At 36.7% G+C, this 19,823-nt stretch overlaps 1 protein-coding gene across 1 annotated transcript in view; it reads left to right on the top strand.

Moving 5' to 3' along the window:
- The window catches only part of LOC137744430 (uncharacterized), a 120,185-nt gene extending 104,229 nt beyond the window's left edge, over positions 1–15,956 (top strand). Inside the window, exon 7 of the mRNA XM_068484246.1 lies at positions 15,950–15,956. Within this exon, the coding sequence (XP_068340347.1) occupies positions 15,950–15,956 (7 nt within the window). The remainder of the gene's footprint in view (positions 1–15,949) is intronic.
- Positions 15,957–19,823: the final 3,867 nt, after the last annotated feature.

The following is a 19,823-nucleotide window of genomic DNA, read 5'->3' as shown; positions in this document are numbered from 1 at the left end:
AAGGTTTCTCCAAGTTCCCAAAATTGAAAACCTCTAAGTCTCCACACCAAGGCATATTGTAGAAGAAATGAGTGACCTTGGAGGAGTTTGATTGCTAGATGATCCCTCCAAGGTGGCTGAAATTTTAGAGAGAAAGGAGATCTTGTGTTCTCATCCTTTCCCCAAAAACAACCCTTAATGAATTTTGGCTATAAAGTCATACTTATTCCTTAATTCATTTGAGTGGTAAACTTGTAAATAAGTCCAAAACCACTCCTTCTTTAACATGGGATTTATTGGGCTATTTGGGCCTTTGTGAATCTTTATTCATTAAGATGTCACACAACTTAAGTCAATGGACTTGACGTTCGAAGCCCATTGGGCCTTAAGGTCCAAAACTATCCCGAGGTCTTTTAACGAACTTATTCGTTTGATTAATAATCATATTAATTAATCCTTGCCATAAATAATTAAACCATTTAATTATTCTTACTCATCTCCGTTGAATCTTCAATCTCTACCTTACACGGTGTACGATCCATTAGGTTCCTTTTAGTGAGGCAGTGGGCGATTCAAACTCTTTCAAATCGATTGTGAATTGAACCTTACTTTCAATTCTCCCGTTAGTGATAATACACTTTTAGGGCTTCCACAAACCATGGTTGACGCCTAGCAGCATGTCATGGTTACCCAAGCTAATCAAAAGAGGTGGAGAACCTATTCAGTTTTAGGATTACAAATGCAATACGGTCTTTCTCTAATACAATACTCTTGACCACATTGTTTGGTTTGATAGATTATTCATGTCTACTATCCAATGTGAGTCTTGTGCTTATATGATTACCTTGAATGTGATTTGGAACACATTCCTAAATCTCATTCATACTTTGGCCAAAGATTCTTAATCATATCGTAGAGTATTCTCCCTCAAACAGTTTGAAGGTTAGAGATCCCTTGTTGCGCATTCACTTGCCTCCATGGCTAAGTGGCTTAACCCCAACGATGCCGTGGACACCCTCCTGATGGAGTGACTTTGACATAATCAAAGATTAAGGACCTAACCACAAGACAACTGTGATGCCTCAGGTCAAAAGACTAATTTGCATTATCCCAACCATGAGTTCTCATGTGACATGAATATGAGAACTCTTCGTTGATCGTGTTCAGTGAACTCATTCTCTATTGAGCACCTACGTACTTGTCTTGATGTCACACACACCAATGACTCGAGACTAAGCACTCTCCTTGAGAGAAGACATAGCACGTACTGATCTTAACGGACTGTCAATGCCCAATTGACAATCCTATGATCAGGAACGTTTAGGATGTGTCAACGAAAGAATGGTCTCATGAATCTAACTTCTTTAGATCGCATTCTTCAAATCACATATTCCTTGGACTTATCGTTTAAGCATATAACATTTATATGAGACGGCTCAAACAATAATCTTTGCCCTTAATATTAAACTACATTAGTTTAACATGTGAAATGTCCATAAAGTATCATCATATGATTGGTTTTAGGGCACATTTCCAACAATAATAGAGATACAATCAAAGATCATTACGTTCAATGGAAATCATAATTATTGACAAAGCACTTGTAACTATGACATTATGATACTCATGCTAGGAATTTACTTAACATGATTGTGAAAACAACCTTAACTACTTGTGAATATAAGCTTGTGACGATTATGTGAAACTCCCTTATATTCTAGCACCAAATTCAAGCATCAACTTAAGTAGGCCTCCCTAATCGACATACAAGAATAAGTTATCCATCAAACGGTTAAGTAAATTGCATTCACAATTTATGAAATCACAACTGGAATTTATCAATTCATATTATAAACGTAATCATGGTTTCAAAGCATCCCTAGGCTAAAACGAGTTTAGCCTCTCATGTTCATAACAAAACAAAGGAAAATATAATTAAACATTGAAAACAAAAGATAGATTACACCTAAAAACGTTCCAACACTCCAACTCGAATGCATAAATGTCCAAGGCTTCGCATTCCTTCTCTTCTTCCTTGCTAAGTCACAGCACAAGAGTCTAGGGTGGTTTTGTGGATGATTTTCTGGGTTTTGGATGGATTTAGGAAAGTAGGGTGGTGCGGCAAGGGTTGATGGTGGTGTATGGAGGTTTGGATGAAGGTTTGGAAGTAGGGGAATGGTGGAAAATTGGATGGAAGGCTGCGGCAAAGATGAGTTTTCTGAGTGAATGAAGGTAGGTTCTATGGAAGGGTGATTAGGTTCAATAAGGGTGCGGCATAGGGGTTTTTATAAGGAAGAAAGAATCCTAAGGCTTTATTACTTAGTTTAGGAAAGGAATTAACTCCAAATCCTTAAAGAAAAGGAAACACAAAGTCAGAAATTGAAGGAAAAGGGAAGGGAACCTGCGGCATTCAATTGTGAGAAGGGGAATGTCATTTATTTCTGAAATTAGCCAAGGACTTTGAAATAGAAAAGGGTATGTGAGTTATGGCTGAGTTTGATATGAAAAAGGAATGTGTTTTAATGCTTTAGAATAGGAAAGAAGGCCCTCCCTTGCACGGCAAGGAAGGGAAACACTAAGGGGATACACGGCAAGGAATTTATGTTGCAAGGAAACTTTGTTTTGCATCCTAGAATAGATAGAAGTCCTTAATGTTGCTGAAACATGGAGTCTTAAAGGATTAGGAAAGGTTAAACCAAAATAGGAAACCTTGGCTTAACTTTCCTACTTCAAGTAGGAAACCTTCTTTGACTAGGATTCCTCATTTATTAGGAATTCAATTTCGTCCATTCCTTTTGCTCCAAGCATAAGCTAACCATTCCAAGTCCAATTTTTGCTCCAAAATGCTCCAAAATGCACCTTTTTGCTTCCTTAGCCATGGGAACCTAAAAACACACGAAAATGGCTTAAACTACTAAAACAACTATGAACTAAGAACATAAATGCACGAAAACAAGCCAACTAAGTCGCCTAAATATGCTCCTATCAGATAACTTATTCTTGTTTGTTGATTAAGGGTGCACACTTAATTTGCATGCTTGAATTTGGTGCTAGAATATAAGGGAGTTTCACATAATCGTTACAAACTTATATTCACAAGTAGTTAAGGTTGTTTTCACAATCATGTTAAGTAAATTCCTAGCATGAGTATCATGATATCATAGTTACAAGTGCTTTGTCAATGCTTATGATTTTCATAGAACGTAATGATCTTTGATTGTATCTCTATTATGATGTCATGTAGGGAACTTTTGAAGAATGCTTTGGGTTGTCGTATGATGTCATCCAATCCAATAACTAAAGGAAAATCTGAGGGTTAATTAGTGATGTCACGGTTAATCTGGGATGTTGAGGTTCATGGTTTATCGAAAAAGCAACTAGAAATCAATTTGTGTTCGAATGTATCATGTGTGCAGAAGGATCCTCTAGCTATCTAATCATCCATTGTTTTTCTCAAATTCGTCCAAATTGCATTTAAGTCTTTTAGTTACTTATTTTTGTCCTAAATTCATCCAAAACCCAATCCCCTTTACTTACTTGTTTCAAATCTGTCCTAAAGTGTGTTTTTAAGTATTTTGAGTCAAAACCAATTCTATTTTCGTCCAAATTGAGTCCTAGAGTCTAGTTTGAGTCTATTTGGTTGTTTTGTGTTGTTTTGAGTCTTTTAAGTTTGTTTTGAGTCATATAAGTTTAGTTAAGAGTCTTTTGAGTTTGTTTAAGTGTTTTGAAGCATATTTTTGTATCTTTGAGTCAGTTTTCATTAGATTAGCAATCCCTCCTAATCCCCGGCCTAGAACGATCCCTACTTATATCTATACTACAATTGTCAAAAAGAGGGTTTAATTTGTGTGCTATTATATATCACATCAACTAAACTTAAAACACACAAAACTAAACTTAAAAACACTTAAACTAGACCTATATGACTCAAAACAAATTAAAAAAAGTCAAAACAGCACAAAACAATCAAATAGACTCAAACTAGACTCTAAGGGTGATTTGAACGAAATTTAACTAAGTTAGACTCAAAACACTAATTTGGACAGATTCAAACACTTTTCTAACTAATCTAATGATGTGATAAAAGACAGCACACAAATTAAACCCTCTTTTTGACAGTTGTAGTATAGATATAAGTAGGGATCGTTCTAGGCCGGGGATTAGGAAGGATTGCTAATCTAATGAAAACTGACTCAAAGATACAAAAATATGCTTAAAAACACTTAAACAAACTCAAAGACTCTTAACTAAACTTATATGACTCAAAACAAACATAAAAGACTCAAAACAACACAAAACAATAAAAAAGACTCAATCTAGAGTCTAGGACTCAATTTGGACGAAAATAGAATTGGTTTTGACTCAAAATACTCAAAAACACACTTTAGGACAGATTTGAAACAAGTAAGTAAAGAGGATTGGGTTGTGGATGAAATTAATGTAAAAATAAGTAACTAAAAGACTTAAATGCAATTTGGACGAATTTGACAAAAACTATGGATGATTAGATAGCTAGAGGATACTTTTCCACACATGATACATTCAAACACAAATTGATTTCCAGTCACTTTTTTGATAAACCATGAATCTCAACACCCCAGATTAACCGTGACATCACTAATTAACCCTCAGATTTTCCTTTAGTTATTGGATTGGATGACATCATACGACAACCCAAAGCATTCTTCAAAAGTTCCCTACATGACATCAGAATAGAGATGCAATCAAAGATCATTACGTTCAATGCAAATCATAAGTATTGACAAAGCACTTGTAACTATGACATCATGATACTCAAGTTAGGAATTCACTTAACATGATTGTGAAAACAACCTTAACTACTTGTGAATATAAGTTTGTAACGATTATGTGAAACTCCCTTATATTCTAGCCCCAAATTCAAGCATGCAAATTAAGTAGGCGTCCCTAATGAACATACAAGAATAAGTTATCCATCAAACTGTTAAGTAAATTGCATTCACAATTTATGAAATCACAACTGGACTTAATCAATTCATATCATAAATATAATCATGGTTTCAAAGCCTCCCCTAGCTAAAACGAGTTTAGCCTCTCATGTTCACAACAAAACAAAGAAATCTTGAATTAAACATTGAAAACAAAAGATAGATTACACCTAAAAACGTTCCAGCACTCCAACTTGAATGCACAAACGTCCAAAGCTTCTTCTTCTCTTCTTCTTCCTTGCAAAGCTGCGGCACAAGAGTCTAGGGGTGAATTTGGATGGATTTCTGGGTTATGAATGGATTTAGGTTGGTAAGGTGGTGCAGCAAAGGGTTAGGGATGATGTATAGGTGTTTGGGTGAATGTATGGAAGTGTGTGAATGGTAGAAGAAAGGTTGAAAGCTGAGGCAAAGGCTGAAGTGTTTTGTGAATGATGGTTGATTGTATGGGTGAATGATTAGGGTCCTCTAAGGGTTTGGCATTGCGTATTTGTTTGAAGGAAAGAATCCTAACTTTTATTACATAGTTTAGGAAAGGATTAGACCCCAAATCCACAAGGAAAATGAGACATAAAATCAAAAATCAAAGGGAAAGGGGAAGGAAACTTGCGGCATTAAATTGTATGAAAGGGAATGTGATTTAAGGCTGAAATTTGATAGGAGCACATTTATGCTACTTAGTTATGTTGTTTCCTTGCATTTAGTTAGTTAATTACTATCTATTTTAGTCTTTTATACTATTTTCGTATGTCTTTAGGTCCTAATGGCAAAAGGAGTAAGAAAGTGCATTTTGAGGCTATTAGGAGCAGTTTTGGGCATGGATTGGATAGCTTAACTATGGAGCAATGTGGATGGACAAAATTGAAGTCAAGAGAAGCTAGGAAAGGCTAAAAATCTAGAGAAAGAAGTCCAAATGCAAAGAAGATAAGGAAAGAGCAAGAAATAAGGAACCTTATCCAAATTTCCTTATCTTATCCAAACCTTATCCAACCTTATCTTATCTTATCCTATCCTAATCTTTTCCTACCTTAATCACAACTTCAAAGAGGACTCCTTTTCACATTAAATCACCTAAATATCAAGTTCTAGAAGCCCTATTTTCGTGCATTAAGTTTATGCCACATGTAATTCATCTAATATCAAGTTCTAGAAGCCCTATTTGGTTTAGATGCGTATTCCATCTAATTCAATGAAATAAGGAAAATCTGATGGTTAGTTGTGCAATGCAACTAACTTGGGGCGTTGTCATTCATAGTCTAAAGGAAAAATAACTGGAAATTGGTTCATATGCAAATATCATGTGTGGAGAAGGACCCTCTAACTAGCCTTTCACTCATTTAATTCACTTAAATTCGTTTTTCCATAGTGTTTTCTACAAAGTTTTTGTTTTAAGTTTTAAATTCGTCAAAAACAATCCCCCTTTCATTTAGTCTTGTTATTTGAGTCAAAATCTTTTTTCTTTGAGTCTTTTGAATCAAGTTAAGGTTTATTTTCGTCCAAAACACTTGTTAGGTCTTAGATTGAGTCTTTTTTAGTGTTTGTTGCTGTTTTGAGTGTTTTAAGTTAGTTTAGAGTCTATAGAGTCTAGTTTAGTGTTTTTTTTTTGTCTTAATTGTATTGATTAGCATCCCTTCCTAGAACGATCCCTACTTACACATACTACAATCATTGGGTTTTAATTTGAGTGTTAGATTATTTCACATCGAATTTTGGCGCCGTTGCCAAGTGATATGAGCATATTTATGCGACTTAGTTTGCTTGTTTTCATGCATTTATGTTATTTATTCTTAGTTATTTTAGTTCTTTAAGCTTCTTTTGTGTGTTTTCAGGTTCATAAGACGTATTTGGCGAAATGATGCCTTTTGGAGCACTTTTGGGCACAAATTGGATAGCATATGCTTGGAGCAAAAGGAATGGACGAAATTGAAGAGTTGATGTCGCAAGGATTCCTACTACGACGAGGATTCCAATTACGAGAAGGTTTCCAAATTGAAGGAGGTTTCCCACTCACATGTGGATTCCTAGTTGGACGAGGATTCCTAATCACACAAGGATTCCTACTTGAAGTAGGAAAGTTAAGCCAAAGTTTCCTATTTTGGTTGACCTTTCCTAAATCAAGAACGTTCTAAGTTTTAGCACTTAAGATGGCTCCCGAGCACCCTTGGACAACAAACAAAGGTTCTTTGCAACTTTCCCTTCCTTGCCGTGCAAGGAAGGTTGTTTCCCTTTCTTTGTGTAAACTTCCCTATTTTTCATATGTGTTAGGACCTTTCCCTTATTCTAATACCTCTTGCTTTGTGCCTTACCTTTCCCTAAACTTTATGCTGCACCTCCCCTTGTGTTTCCTGATTTCAAATACTTATTTCTTAGTTTAATTCACTTTCCTAGTTCTAAAACTTTCCCTAAAGTCCTAATTTCTGATTTCTTGCAAGGAATTGACTTTTCCTTCCTTCTTTTGCACCAATTTCGTTTCTTACCTTAAATTCCCTTTCCTTGCTGTGCAAGGGGTTTAATTCCTGAGTCCTTGCAAGGCAAGGACATTCCTTATTTGCTTAAATTCGTGCATCCCCTTTTTCTGAGTTTATTTGGACTTTATTCACTTACCTTTCTATTTAGACTAGGAAATCTGAATCACAACTTAATTAGGTATGTTTTTAACTTCCCAAAACACTTATAATCAGCCCTTGGCCAAACCCTATAGTATCATTAACCACAGAAATTCGTCCATTCACTCACACACACATCCATTCATCCCAAAACATCATCAAACAACCTAGAAACACAACCAACCGCACCACCTTCCTCCACCCTCTTTGCCGAGTCTTCCACCACCTTCCAACCATCAAACACTCATCCACACTCAACCTACACCCCTTGCCGTGCCTCTACACCCCCCAGAATCCATTCTACAACATCAAAACAGCCCAGAAATCATCCCATCCAATCTGCCGCAAGCAAGAGAAAGGAGACAGTTTCACAAAATTGTTTGGCTCTTCATTCTGAGTTGTTGAACAATTTTAGGTGTATTCTATCTTATATTTCAATGTCTAATTCATGTAATCTTTGTTTTGCTTTAAGTATGATTGGCTAAATTCGTTTTGGCTAAGGGTGTATTCGAAACCATGATTATATATGTGAAATAAGTTGATTACTTCCAGATATCGTTACATAAGTCGTGAATACAATTTGCTTAACCGTTTGCTTTAGAACTTATTCTTGTATGTTGATTGAGAGTGCATGCTCGAATTTGGTGCTAGGTTATAAGTTTGTTTCACCTAATCGTTATGAATTTATATTCGCAAGTAGTGAAGGTCGCTAGTCACGATCGTGTTAAGTAGATTCCTGGCAGGAGTATCATGCTTTTCATAGTTACAAATGCCTTGTCGATGCTTATGATTTCCAAAGAACGTAATGATTCTAACTTGTGTCTTTATCATGCTGTTCATATAGAGAACTTGTTAGGAATAATTTGTTTGCGATGCATATTCATCCGATTCAATGATTCTAGAGAAATCTGAAGGTTAATTTAAGCGGGCCTAATTAACTTGGAGTGTCGAGGTTCATAACTTATTGAATTGATAACTGGAAATTGATTTACGTTGCATATATTTCATGTGTGGAGAAGAACCCCTTAGCTATTCCATCATCCATTGGTTCATCACAATTTATCTTACAATCTGTTTTCTTTAAAATCTGTCCATTTAATTTAATTTCGTCCAAACACAATCCCCCCATATTTTGTTAAGTCCTAGTCTTTATAATCTGTCTTATTTGGTGTTTTTAAGTATTTTGAGTCATAAGCACTTTCAAATTCGTCCAAATCAAGTTTTAGTTGCTGTTTGAGTCAATTTGGTTGTTTTAGGCAGTTTTGAGTGTTTCAAATCTGTTTTGAGTCATAGTAGTCTAGTTAGAGTCTTTCAGTTTAGTTTTTGTGTTTTTGAGTCAATTTATATTAGATTAGCACCCCTAGTTAATCCCCGGTTAGAATGATCCCTACTTACATCATTACTACAATTGTCACAAATAGGGTTTAATTTGTGTGTTACATTCGTAACGCATCACCAGGGATTAGTAAAATTGCTAATCCCTCTATTTGTTTGTTTATTTTTTCTTTTGATATTTGATTTAGTTTTATTTCATTGATTTCAGGTACTAGAGAAGCAAGACATGGCAATTGCTAATCTTCAAGCTCAAATAGTGAATCTTACGTGTCAATTATTACAGTATACCGAAGGGTCCACAATGCAAAATGTCCCTACATTTGGTGCTTCTTATAGGCAAGAATATCAAGCAAATCAATGTCCACAAAGAGATTGGAGTGATCATTCAAACTCTATGTGGTGGGAATTTCAACAAGTTCAACAAGAAGGATATTGGCAGCCATATGAGGAGTTCTATTCAAGCCCTATGCAGCCACCACAACCTCATATACAATATGCCCAACCAAACTCACGTTCGTCAATAGATTATGATCAAATTCTTAATGAATTAATTTCTTTGGTGCAGTGCTCACAAAATCAAGCCAAGGAGGCTCAACAAGGAGGATATTGGCAGCCATATGAGGAGTTCTATTCAACACCTACACAGCCACCACAGCCTCCCCCACAACAAATCTAACCAAATTCAGGTACATCATTGTATAATGATACGCTTATTAAGTTACTCACCAATTTGTCTCAGGGGCAAGAAAATCAAAACAAAGCAATGCAAAATCAAGACAAAAGGTTGGACCACTTGGAAAAGCAAATTGGGCAGATAGCGGAGTTCGTAGGACTGTTTCGAGACCAAGGCAAACTCCCTAGTTAAACCATTGCAAATCTGAAGGAATGATTTGAAACTGCCAAGGCAATCATCTTGAGAAGTGGCAAGGAGGTTGGAACAGACCCTCAACCATCAAAATCAAATCACAAGGAAAATGAAAGATTGCAATTTGAGGAAGAGGAACACACCCAACCCATGGCAAGGGAAAAACACCCCTTGCCGCAGCCACCTCAAGACCCCAATTCACCCACCATAGGTAAGATTGTTCCAAATTTAATTCTTTCTAACCCCATTCCACCCAATGTCCCTATTCCTTGCAGGTTCATGAATTCCAAGGAAGAAGAAAGTGAAAAAGACATCTTGGAAGCCCTTCCAAAGAAGTTGGATTTTATGACATGGGACAAGTCATAACTCTCAAAACACCAAATCTAGCTGAATTTTCTAGTCCTACAACTTTCGAAGGGGTGCTTATTCTTGAGTTCATGTCGGAGCACACAGGTAAGCCACCTCCCCAAATTTCAATTTTGTTTTATACTAATATGTTGTTAATGATTCAAGCACCCACTCTAGAATTTAAACCATTACCGGATCATTTCAAGTATCACCTCCCATTCAAAGATCACCTCCATGTTGTGGGCACTAGGGGAGCTTAAAAGGAGGTATCGTCCGGCTGGAAGACATTAAAGCAAGCACTTCTTGGGAGGCAACCCATGCATTCAAATAAAGAAGACCTAGGAATCTCTGGCTCCCACAACCAAATTTGCATTCCTAAACCCTACTCTTTATTGCTTTTACTTTGCCATTGTTGTTGTGTGTGTGATGTGAGAATTACTTGACACTCAAATTAAACCCTCGTTTGACAATTGTAGTAGAATGGATAAGTGAGGGATCGTTCTGGACCGGGGATTAGGAGGGCTTGCTAAAACCTTCTAAATTGACTTAAAAACATAAAAACACAATATAAAACACTATTTAATGCTCGAAGAAAGCAAAACTAAAAATAAGAAAGATTAAGACTAAGACTTCAACGAAATAGGGGGGAATTGGATTTGGACGATTTTAAACTAAAATGAATACTTGGAAACAAAACAAATTGTAAATATGGATTTGACGGAAATGAATGGATGGGAAGCTAGCTAAGGGTTCTTTCTCTACACATGATATTTATGCATATGAATCAATTTCCAGTTATTCCTTCATTGAATTATGAACGACAATGCCCCAAATTAACCGTGACATCACTAGTTAACCCTCAGATTTTCCTTATATTATTGGATTGGATGGCATCATTCGACAACCCAAAACATTCTCAAAAGTTCCCTACATGTCATCATAATAGAGATACAATCGAAGATCATTAAGAATAATGAAAACCATAAGCATTGACAAAGCATTTGCAACTATGACATCATGTTACTCATGCTAAGAATTAAACTTAACGCGATCGTGACAAGCGACCTTTACTACTTTCAAGTATAAGTTAGTAACGATTATGTGAAACCTCCTTAAACTTTAGCCACATATTCATGCATGCTAATTAAGTGTCGACCCTCAATCAACAAACACAAATAAGTTAATCATCAAATAGTTAAGCCAATTGCATTCACGAATCAAGAGTTCATAACCGGAATTCATCAATTCATATCACATAAATAATCATGGTATTGAAATCACCCCTAGCCAAAAAAAGTTTAGTTCCTCATAACCTTGAAATCAAAGAAACACCTAAACATTCCAACAACTCAAACTTGAATTGTATGAACGTTTAGGCACTCTTCTCTTCCATTCCTCATATTACAAAACAAAGAGAATTGAATTTAAACATTGAAATCAAAGAAACGCGTAAACATTCCAACAACTCAAACGTGAATTGTATGAACGTTTAGGCCCTCTTCTCTTCGTCTTCGTTGTAGCACAAGGACTAAGGGATGTTGTTGGTGTGTTGAATGGATTGGGGGATTATGGAAATGGATGAGGAATGGTGGAAGGGGGACTCACGGTTTGGATTCTAAGGGGAAGATGGGAAGCTCACGGCTAGGGAATAATGGAAGTGTTTGAGGGGTGTTGTGTTGTGAATGAGATGTTTTCGTGAATGAATGAATGCAAGGGTATTTATAGGAGTAGTGGAGGGAACATATGGCTGTGTCATTTGTAGGTGAAGTAGGTGGATGTTGTAGGTGAAGTAGGTGGATGTTGTAGGTGAAGTGGATGTTGTAGGTGAAGTAGGTGGATGTTGTAGTGGATGTTGTAGGTGAAGTAGGTGGATGTTGTAGGTGAAGTGGATGTTGTAGGTGAAGTAGGTGGATGTTGTAGGTGTAGGTGAAGTAGGTGGATGTTGTAGGTGAAGTAGGTGGATGATATGTTAAGTGATAAGTGATAAGTGATATGATATGTGGTTATGATATGATAAGTGGTTAAGTGGTGATGATAAGTGATAAGTGATTAAGTGATATGATATGTGGTGATGATAAGTGATAAGTGCATGTGAGTTAACTAATGAAGGAAATGCATGTGCAATGACAATGTGTTAGAATGGATGTGTGTTATGCATGGCATGATTGGGATTAGGAAAGGTTTAAATGTCCTAAAACTAAAGAGAACAAGGTTCCAACACTTTGGCTCCAATTAGGTCTTCAATTTCGTCCAACACTTTGGCTTCAAGCATAAGCTATCCGTCCTTAGCCCAAAAGTGCTCCAAAAGTCTCCAAAATGCATCTTTTTGCTCCTTTAGCCCTTTGGACCTACAAACACACGAAAATAGCTTAAAGTACTAAAATAACTAAAGAAACATAACGTAAATGTACGAGAACAAGCCATTTAAGTCGCATAAATATGCTCCTATCAGTGTGTTAGTTGTTTTATTTGGTTGTTTGTTTGTGAGTCTATGCTTAAAACATTGAGGACAATGTTTGGTTTAAGTGTGGGGGGGGGGGGGTAAACAAGCTGTTTTTGCATGATTTTCGTGGGATTTTATCACCTATCACTTCCAAAGTTGTTTTTCACTGTTTTTAAGTGTTTTTAGTGTGTTTTGAAGTCTTTTTATGTGTCTTAAACAAAAAATCCGAAAATTTGAAAAAAAAAATTCGAAAAAGAGTGTTTTAAAAACCCAAAAAGAGTTGTTTTTGTTTTTGTGTTTGTTTGTGTCTTAGGATACCTTCCAACACAATGATGAGGATTTGGTTTTTAATTGCATGACTGTTGAAGAAAGTTACAAACATGGATGGAAGTTTGATATGCTCTTTGGTTTATGCTTAGTTGTAGTTGACATTTACGAATTCACATGTAATCACAAAGGAAAAAAAAAAGTTTTTGTAACATGCTTGAAGGAAGAAACTCAAACTAACGCTACAACCCTGAGAGATTTGAGCCTAAACATTCTTTGGAGAGTTATTAATCTTGATGTTTTTGTTTTCTAAAGTCGTGGCATGATCTCATCATTCTTTGCTTGGTTACTACTTAGAATGTGTTTTATCACTATAGTTCCAAATACTAGAACTCATGCCCATTTCATTCAAAGCGTAAAATTGAGTGCATAACATAAAACAAGATGAAGTTGTTTAGTTAAAACCAGAGCCAAAAAGCCTTACCCTTTGCATATGTATTGTATGTTAACCCCTTTGAGCCTTTGTTAGCCTATTGTCTTTGTTAGCCCACATTATCCTTACCTAGCCTAGAATAGGACTATCCATACCCTTGTTCTTAAACTATAGTAAAACATGACTTAGAGGGAATTCCTTTTGATCTAAAAATTGCAGAAAAACAAGTGTGGGGGAAGGATTTTCGTGGGCATCTAGGAGAACGTATGATTTGTGTGCCAAAGAAAGACTAGGACAAGGAAAAGGAAAAAAAAAAAAAAAAAAAAAGGTGAAAAAAGAAGAAGAAAAAGTTGAAAAAAAGAAAAGAAAAAGACTTGCAAATAAGTGAGAATGAACTCACAAGTGTTGGTTGTTGAAGAAAGGGTCCAAAAGTTTGAATCTGGCCCTAAGTGATGTGTGAATATTAGTCTACATGTTTACATCAACTTATTGATAGGCGCATATTTAGGCGACTTAGGTAGCTTGTTTTCGTGTATTTATGTTGTTAGTTTATAGTTATTTTAGTAGTTTAAGCTATTTTCGTGTGTTTATAGGTTCATATGGCTAAGGAAGCAAAAAGGAGCATTTTGGAGCAAAATTGGATTTGGAATGGATAGCATACGCTTGGAGCAAAAGGAATGGACGAAGTTGAAGACCTAAAGGTGATAGGATTCCTAATCACAAGAGGATTCCTAATCAAAAGAGGAATCCTACTCAAAGAAGGTTTCCTATTTGAAGTAGGAAAGTTAAGCCAAGGTTTCCTATTTTGGTTTAATCTTTCCTAATCCTAAAAGACCTCATGTTTCAGCAACATTGAAGACTCCTATGCATTTTAGGACACAAATCAAGCCTTCCTTGCAACTTAAGTATCTTTGACGTGCATCCCATAGGTGTTTCCCTTCCTTGCCATGCAAAAGAGGTCCGTGTTGCCTATTCTATGTCATTAAACTAAATTCCTTTTTACCTCAATCTCAGCCACACCTTACATACCTTTTCTATCCCAAATCCTTGCCTAATTTCAGCCTTAAAACACATTCCCTTTCTTACAATTCAAGGCCGCAAGTTACTTTCCCTTTTCCTTTTGATTTCTGATTTCATATCACTTTTTCCTTAGGGATTTGGGGGTCCAATCCTTTCCTAAATTATGTAATAAACCTTAGCATTCTTTCTCCCAAATAAATACCAAAGCCGCACCCTCATTCAACCCTAATCACTCTCACACACAATCTGCCATCATTGACAAATTCCTAAGCTTTGCCGCAGCCTTCGACTCTCCTTCCACCATTCATACAATTTCATACCTTCACCCAAACATCCATACATCATTCCCAACCTTTGCCGCCCCACCTTACCAACCTAAACCTATTCATAACCCAAAAATCCATCCAAAATCATCCCTAGACTCTTGTGCCGCAGCCTTGCAAGGAAGAAGAGAAGAAGAAGAAGCCTTGGACGTTTGTGCATTCAAGTTGGAGTGTTGGAACGTTTTTAGGTGTAATCTATCTTTTGTTTTCAATGTTTAATTTAATTTTCCTTTGTGTTGTTGTGAACATGAGAGGCTAAACTCGTTTTAGCTAGGGGAGGCTTTGAAACCATGATTATGTTTATAATATGAGTTGATTAATTCCAGTTGTGATTTCATAAATTGTGAATGCAATTTACTTAAGCGTTTGATGGATAACTTATTCTTGTATGTTGATTAGGGAGGCCTACTTAATTTGCATGCTTGAATTTGGTGCTAGAATATAAGGGAGTTTCACATAATTGTCACAAACTATTCACAAGTAGTTAAGGTTGTTTTCACAATCATGTTAAGTAAATTCCTAGCATGAGTATCATGATGTCATAGTTACAAGTGCTTTGTCAATACTTATGATTTTCATTGAACGTAATGATCTTTGATTGTATCTCTATTATGATGTCATGTAGGGAACTTTTGAAGAATGCTTTGGGTTGTCGTATGAAGTCATCCAATCCAATAACTTAAGGAAAATCTGAGGGTTAATTAGTGATGTCACGGTTAATTTGGGGTGTTGAGGTTCATGGTTTATCGGAAAAGCAACTGGAAATCAATTTGTGTTTGAACGTATCATGTGTGGAAAAGTATCCCCTAGCTATCTAATCATCCATTGGTTTTCCTAAATTCGTCAAAATCTCTTTTAAGTCTTTTATTTACTTGTTTTTCTCTTAAATTCGTCCAAAACTCCATCCCCTTTACTTTCTTGTTTCAAATCTGTCCTAAAGTGCGTTTCTGATTCTTTTGAGTCAAAACTAATTTTATTTTCGTCCAAATTAAGTCCTAGAGTCTAAATTGAGTCTTTTGGATTGTTTTGTGTTGTTTTGAGTCTTTTCAGTTTGTCTTGAGTCATATAAGTTTAGTTAAGAGTTTTTGAGTTTGTTTAAGTGTTTTTAAACATATTTTTGTATCTTTGAGTCAGTTTTCATTAGATTAGCAATCCCTGCTAATCCCCGGCCTAGAACGATTCCTACCTATATCTATACTACAATTGTCAAAAAGAGGGTTTAATTTGTGTGCTAATATTTATCACATCAAAATTTTGGCACCGTTGCCTGGGATTAGCAACTTTGCTAATCCCCCGTTGTTTCTTTTTGTTTCCTTTTCATATCTTTTTGTCTAGCTACTGACCTTATTTCTTTTCTTGTTTGTAGGTACTAGTTTATGACTCATGGTTCTCAACCTATTCGTGCAAACATCATGGATTTTGACGACGATTTTGAGCGCACTTTGAGAAGAAAGAAGAAGGACCCAGAACTTCACCCATCAAGTTCTAGTTCGGCGTCTAACTTTGAGGAAGAAGAGGAGCCCACGGCAAGGGAGGAAGAAGAGGTCCAAGTCATGGTAGCGGACAACCGTACAATCAAGGAGCTTTTCGCCTCAGGAATGGACAATGCCGCACCATTGTGTATCCAATACCAGGCTCAAGATAAAACCGATGAATTTGAATTGAAGTCAAGTTTGTTGCACCACATTCCAAAGTTCCATGGACTGTCCATGGAGGATCCGAACAAGCATTTAAAGGAGTTCAAGGTGATGTGTTCAAGCATGACTCCAATTAATGTTGATAGCAATATTTTGAAGATGAAGGCCTTTCCATTCTCACTATTGGAGAAGGCCAAGGATTGGTTATATGAACTAGCACTCAGAACGGTCACTTCTTGGGAGAGCATGAAGAGGGCGTTTCTTGAGAAGTTCTTCCCTACTTCAAGAGTCATTCTCTTGAGGAAGAAAATTAGCGGAATCCGACAAAGTCAAGGGGAGTATTTTCCGACGTACTATGAGCGTTTTAAAGCCCTTGTTGCATCATGTCCTCAACATCAAATGAAGGAGGAGCTTCTACTTCAATACTTCTATGAAGTCCTTGATAGGAGCATATTTAGGCGACTTACTTAGCTTGTTTTCGTGCATTTATATTGTTAATTCATAGTTGTTTTAGTTGTTTAAGCCATTTTCGTGTGTTTTTAGGTTCATATGGCTAAGGAAGCAAAAAGATGCATTTTGGAGCATTTTGGAGCAAAATTGGACTTGGAATGGATACCTTATGTTTGGAGCAAAAGGAAGGGCTTTGTGACCTGATTTGCAAGCTGTGAAAACAAGAAAAAAACGCTCAAAAAACATGCCATATGTGGAAATACCATTTACATCAGATTTGAGCCATTTAACTTACCTTAAATACTTACCTTGTTTGTCATCCTCTCAGCCATATTTTAAAGTAATGAAAACCTGATTTGGAGGTGGAAAATGAGGAAACAAAGTTCAAAACAAATGCCATTCTCTTTGAATCAGGTTCTAGCCTTTTATACACACTTCATTCCAACCACACCACATGCATTTCCACCCACATGCTCTCCCAATTCATCATTGCAGCCACATATCCATCCCACTTCATCATTTCAGTCACCAAAACACCCATATGCATTCCTAATCACCCTTCCACACAACTTGCCTTCATTCATTCAGAAAATACATCCCTTGCCGTGGCTTTCCACCATTCCACACCATCATTTCAGCACATGCACTTCCCCCTTTCTTTAATCCATTGCAGCCACATGCAATTCCCACTCCAGATTTTCAGCCATCCCAATTCATCATTGCACATCAACATATTTCAGCACACTCCACATGCATTTCCACAATCACATTCACTTCATCATTGCACCACAAATCAGCCACACATTCACCCACATGCACCCTTTCATTTCTATCAAAGCACATGCACTCCCACCCTTTAATCACATGCACAAATCAGCCACATGCATCTCCCATCACCATTTCAGATTTCCACCAAGTTCCTAGCTGTCATGTTCCCCCCATTTCACCTATAAATAAGCATCCATTGCATTCATTCTCATTCACTCTTCCATATTCAGAAAACCATCTCATATACACATCCATTCACGCCAGAAATTCATGCTCTCTCTCTAACACAGCCATACTTCACCATTCTTCATATTTTCTGCCCAAAAACACTCCTTGCCTTCCCCTACATCCATCCCTACCCTAAACACATCATTCTACATCATCCGTAACCCCAAAACTCACCAAAACCCCTTGTGCTGCAGCAACTAAAGGAGAAGAGGCCTAAACGTTCATACAATTCAAGATTGAGTTGTTGGGATTTTTAGGTGTTCTTCGTTCTTATTTTCAATGTTTACCTTGTTATTACTATCTAAGTTTGTTGTAATCATGAGTGGCTAAACCCCTAATTAGTTAGGGGAAAATTTGAAGCCATGAACATGTTTGAAATATGAATTGATTTCTTCCAATGTGATTTGTTAAGTTATGATTGCAATTCAATTATCATGTTTATTAAAAACTTGTTTTTGTATGTTGATTAGGGATGCATACTTAGTCTTCATGCATAAACTCGATGCTAGTTTATAAATGAGTTTCACCTAATCGTCACAAGTTTATAAACATGAGTAGTGAAGGTTGTTAGTCACAACCGCGTTAATTGAATTCTTGGCAAGAGTATCATGCATTCATAGTTACAATTGCCTCGTCAACACTTATAATTCTCATAGAGCATAATGATCTCTCATTGTATCTCTTCTATGCATTCATGTTGAGAACCATTGGAGAATGATTTGAATTGTCGCATGCATCATCCAATTCAATAACATAAGGAAAATTTGAGAGTTAATTAGTGCATCACGGTTAACTTGGGGTGTTGAGCATCATAGATAATGAAAAGCAATTGGAGAATCGATTCATATATAAATGTGTCATGTGTGGAGAATGGACCTCTAACTAATCCATCCATCATCTTGTTTCTCAAATCCGTTTATACAATCTGCCTAGTTTATTAACTTGTTTTATTTAATTTAATTTCGTCAAAACCTTAATCCCCCTTTACTTTAGTGTCCAACTTAGTTAGAAAGTGTCTTAGTTTGTGTTTTTAAGTGTTTTGATTCAATTTGTTACACAAATTCGTCCAAATTCACCAAAGTGTCCAAAACTGCCCAGAAAGTGTTTTTAAGGCAGTTTTGAGTGTTTTGGGTGATGTTTGAGTCTTTTGGTTTGTTTTAGTGTTTTAAAGTTTAGTTTTGCATTCTTTGAGTCTAGTAAGTGTTTTATATTGTGTTCTTACGTTTTTGAGTCAATTTCACATTGATTAGCATCCCTAGTTAATCCCCGGTCTAGAACGATCCCTATTTGCTCATTTACTACAATTGTCATCCATAGGGTTTCATTTGTGTGTTTAACTATTTTCGCATCAAATTTTGGCGCCGTTGCCGGGGATTAGCAAAATTGCTAATCCCTTGTGTTTTTGCCGTATGTTTTTAGTGTAATTTACCTAGTTTTCTTATTTTGTTTTGTTTTCTTGGTTTAGGTACTAGTGCATGACGCGGAGTTCTCAAACTGTGCATGCACATATCTTGGACTTTAACGACGATTTTGAACGTGATTTGAGAAGAAAGAGGAGGCATCCCGAACCTAGTTCAAGTTCAGAGGCCGAATCTGAGTTTGAAAGTGTGGAAGAAGAAGTTATGGCAGCGGACAATCAAACCATTAAAGAGCTTTCGGCCTCGGGGTTGACCAATGCCGCACCATTATGCATTCAATACCCCGCGGCTGCCCAAGGCAAGACCGATGAATTCGAGTTGAAGTCAAGCTTGTTGCACCACATTCCGAAATACCATGGGCTTTCCATGGAAGATCCCAACAAGCATCTCAAGGAGTTCGAGGTTGTTTGTTCGAGCATGACACCCATAAATGTCGATGGGAACATTCTAATGATGAAATCTTTTCCATTCTCTCTTGTGGAAAAGGCTAAGGATTGGCTTTATGAATTGGCACCCGGGACCGTTACTTCTTGGGAGAGCATGAAGAGAGCATTCTTGGAGAAGTTCTTCCCTACTTCAAGAGTCATTCTCTTGAGGAAGAAAATTAGCGGAATCCAACAAAGTCAAGGAGAATCTTTTCCGGCATACTACGAGCGTTTTAAAGCCCTTGTTGCATCGTGTCTTCAACATCAAATGAAGGAGGAGCTTCTCCTTCAATATTTCTATGAGGGCCTTCTTC

This window comes from Pyrus communis, chromosome 9, assembly GCF_963583255.1.
Source record: "Pyrus communis chromosome 9, drPyrComm1.1, whole genome shotgun sequence".
Taxonomy (NCBI): domain Eukaryota; kingdom Viridiplantae; phylum Streptophyta; class Magnoliopsida; order Rosales; family Rosaceae; genus Pyrus; species Pyrus communis.
This window is presented reverse-complemented; position numbering and strand designations above follow the sequence as displayed.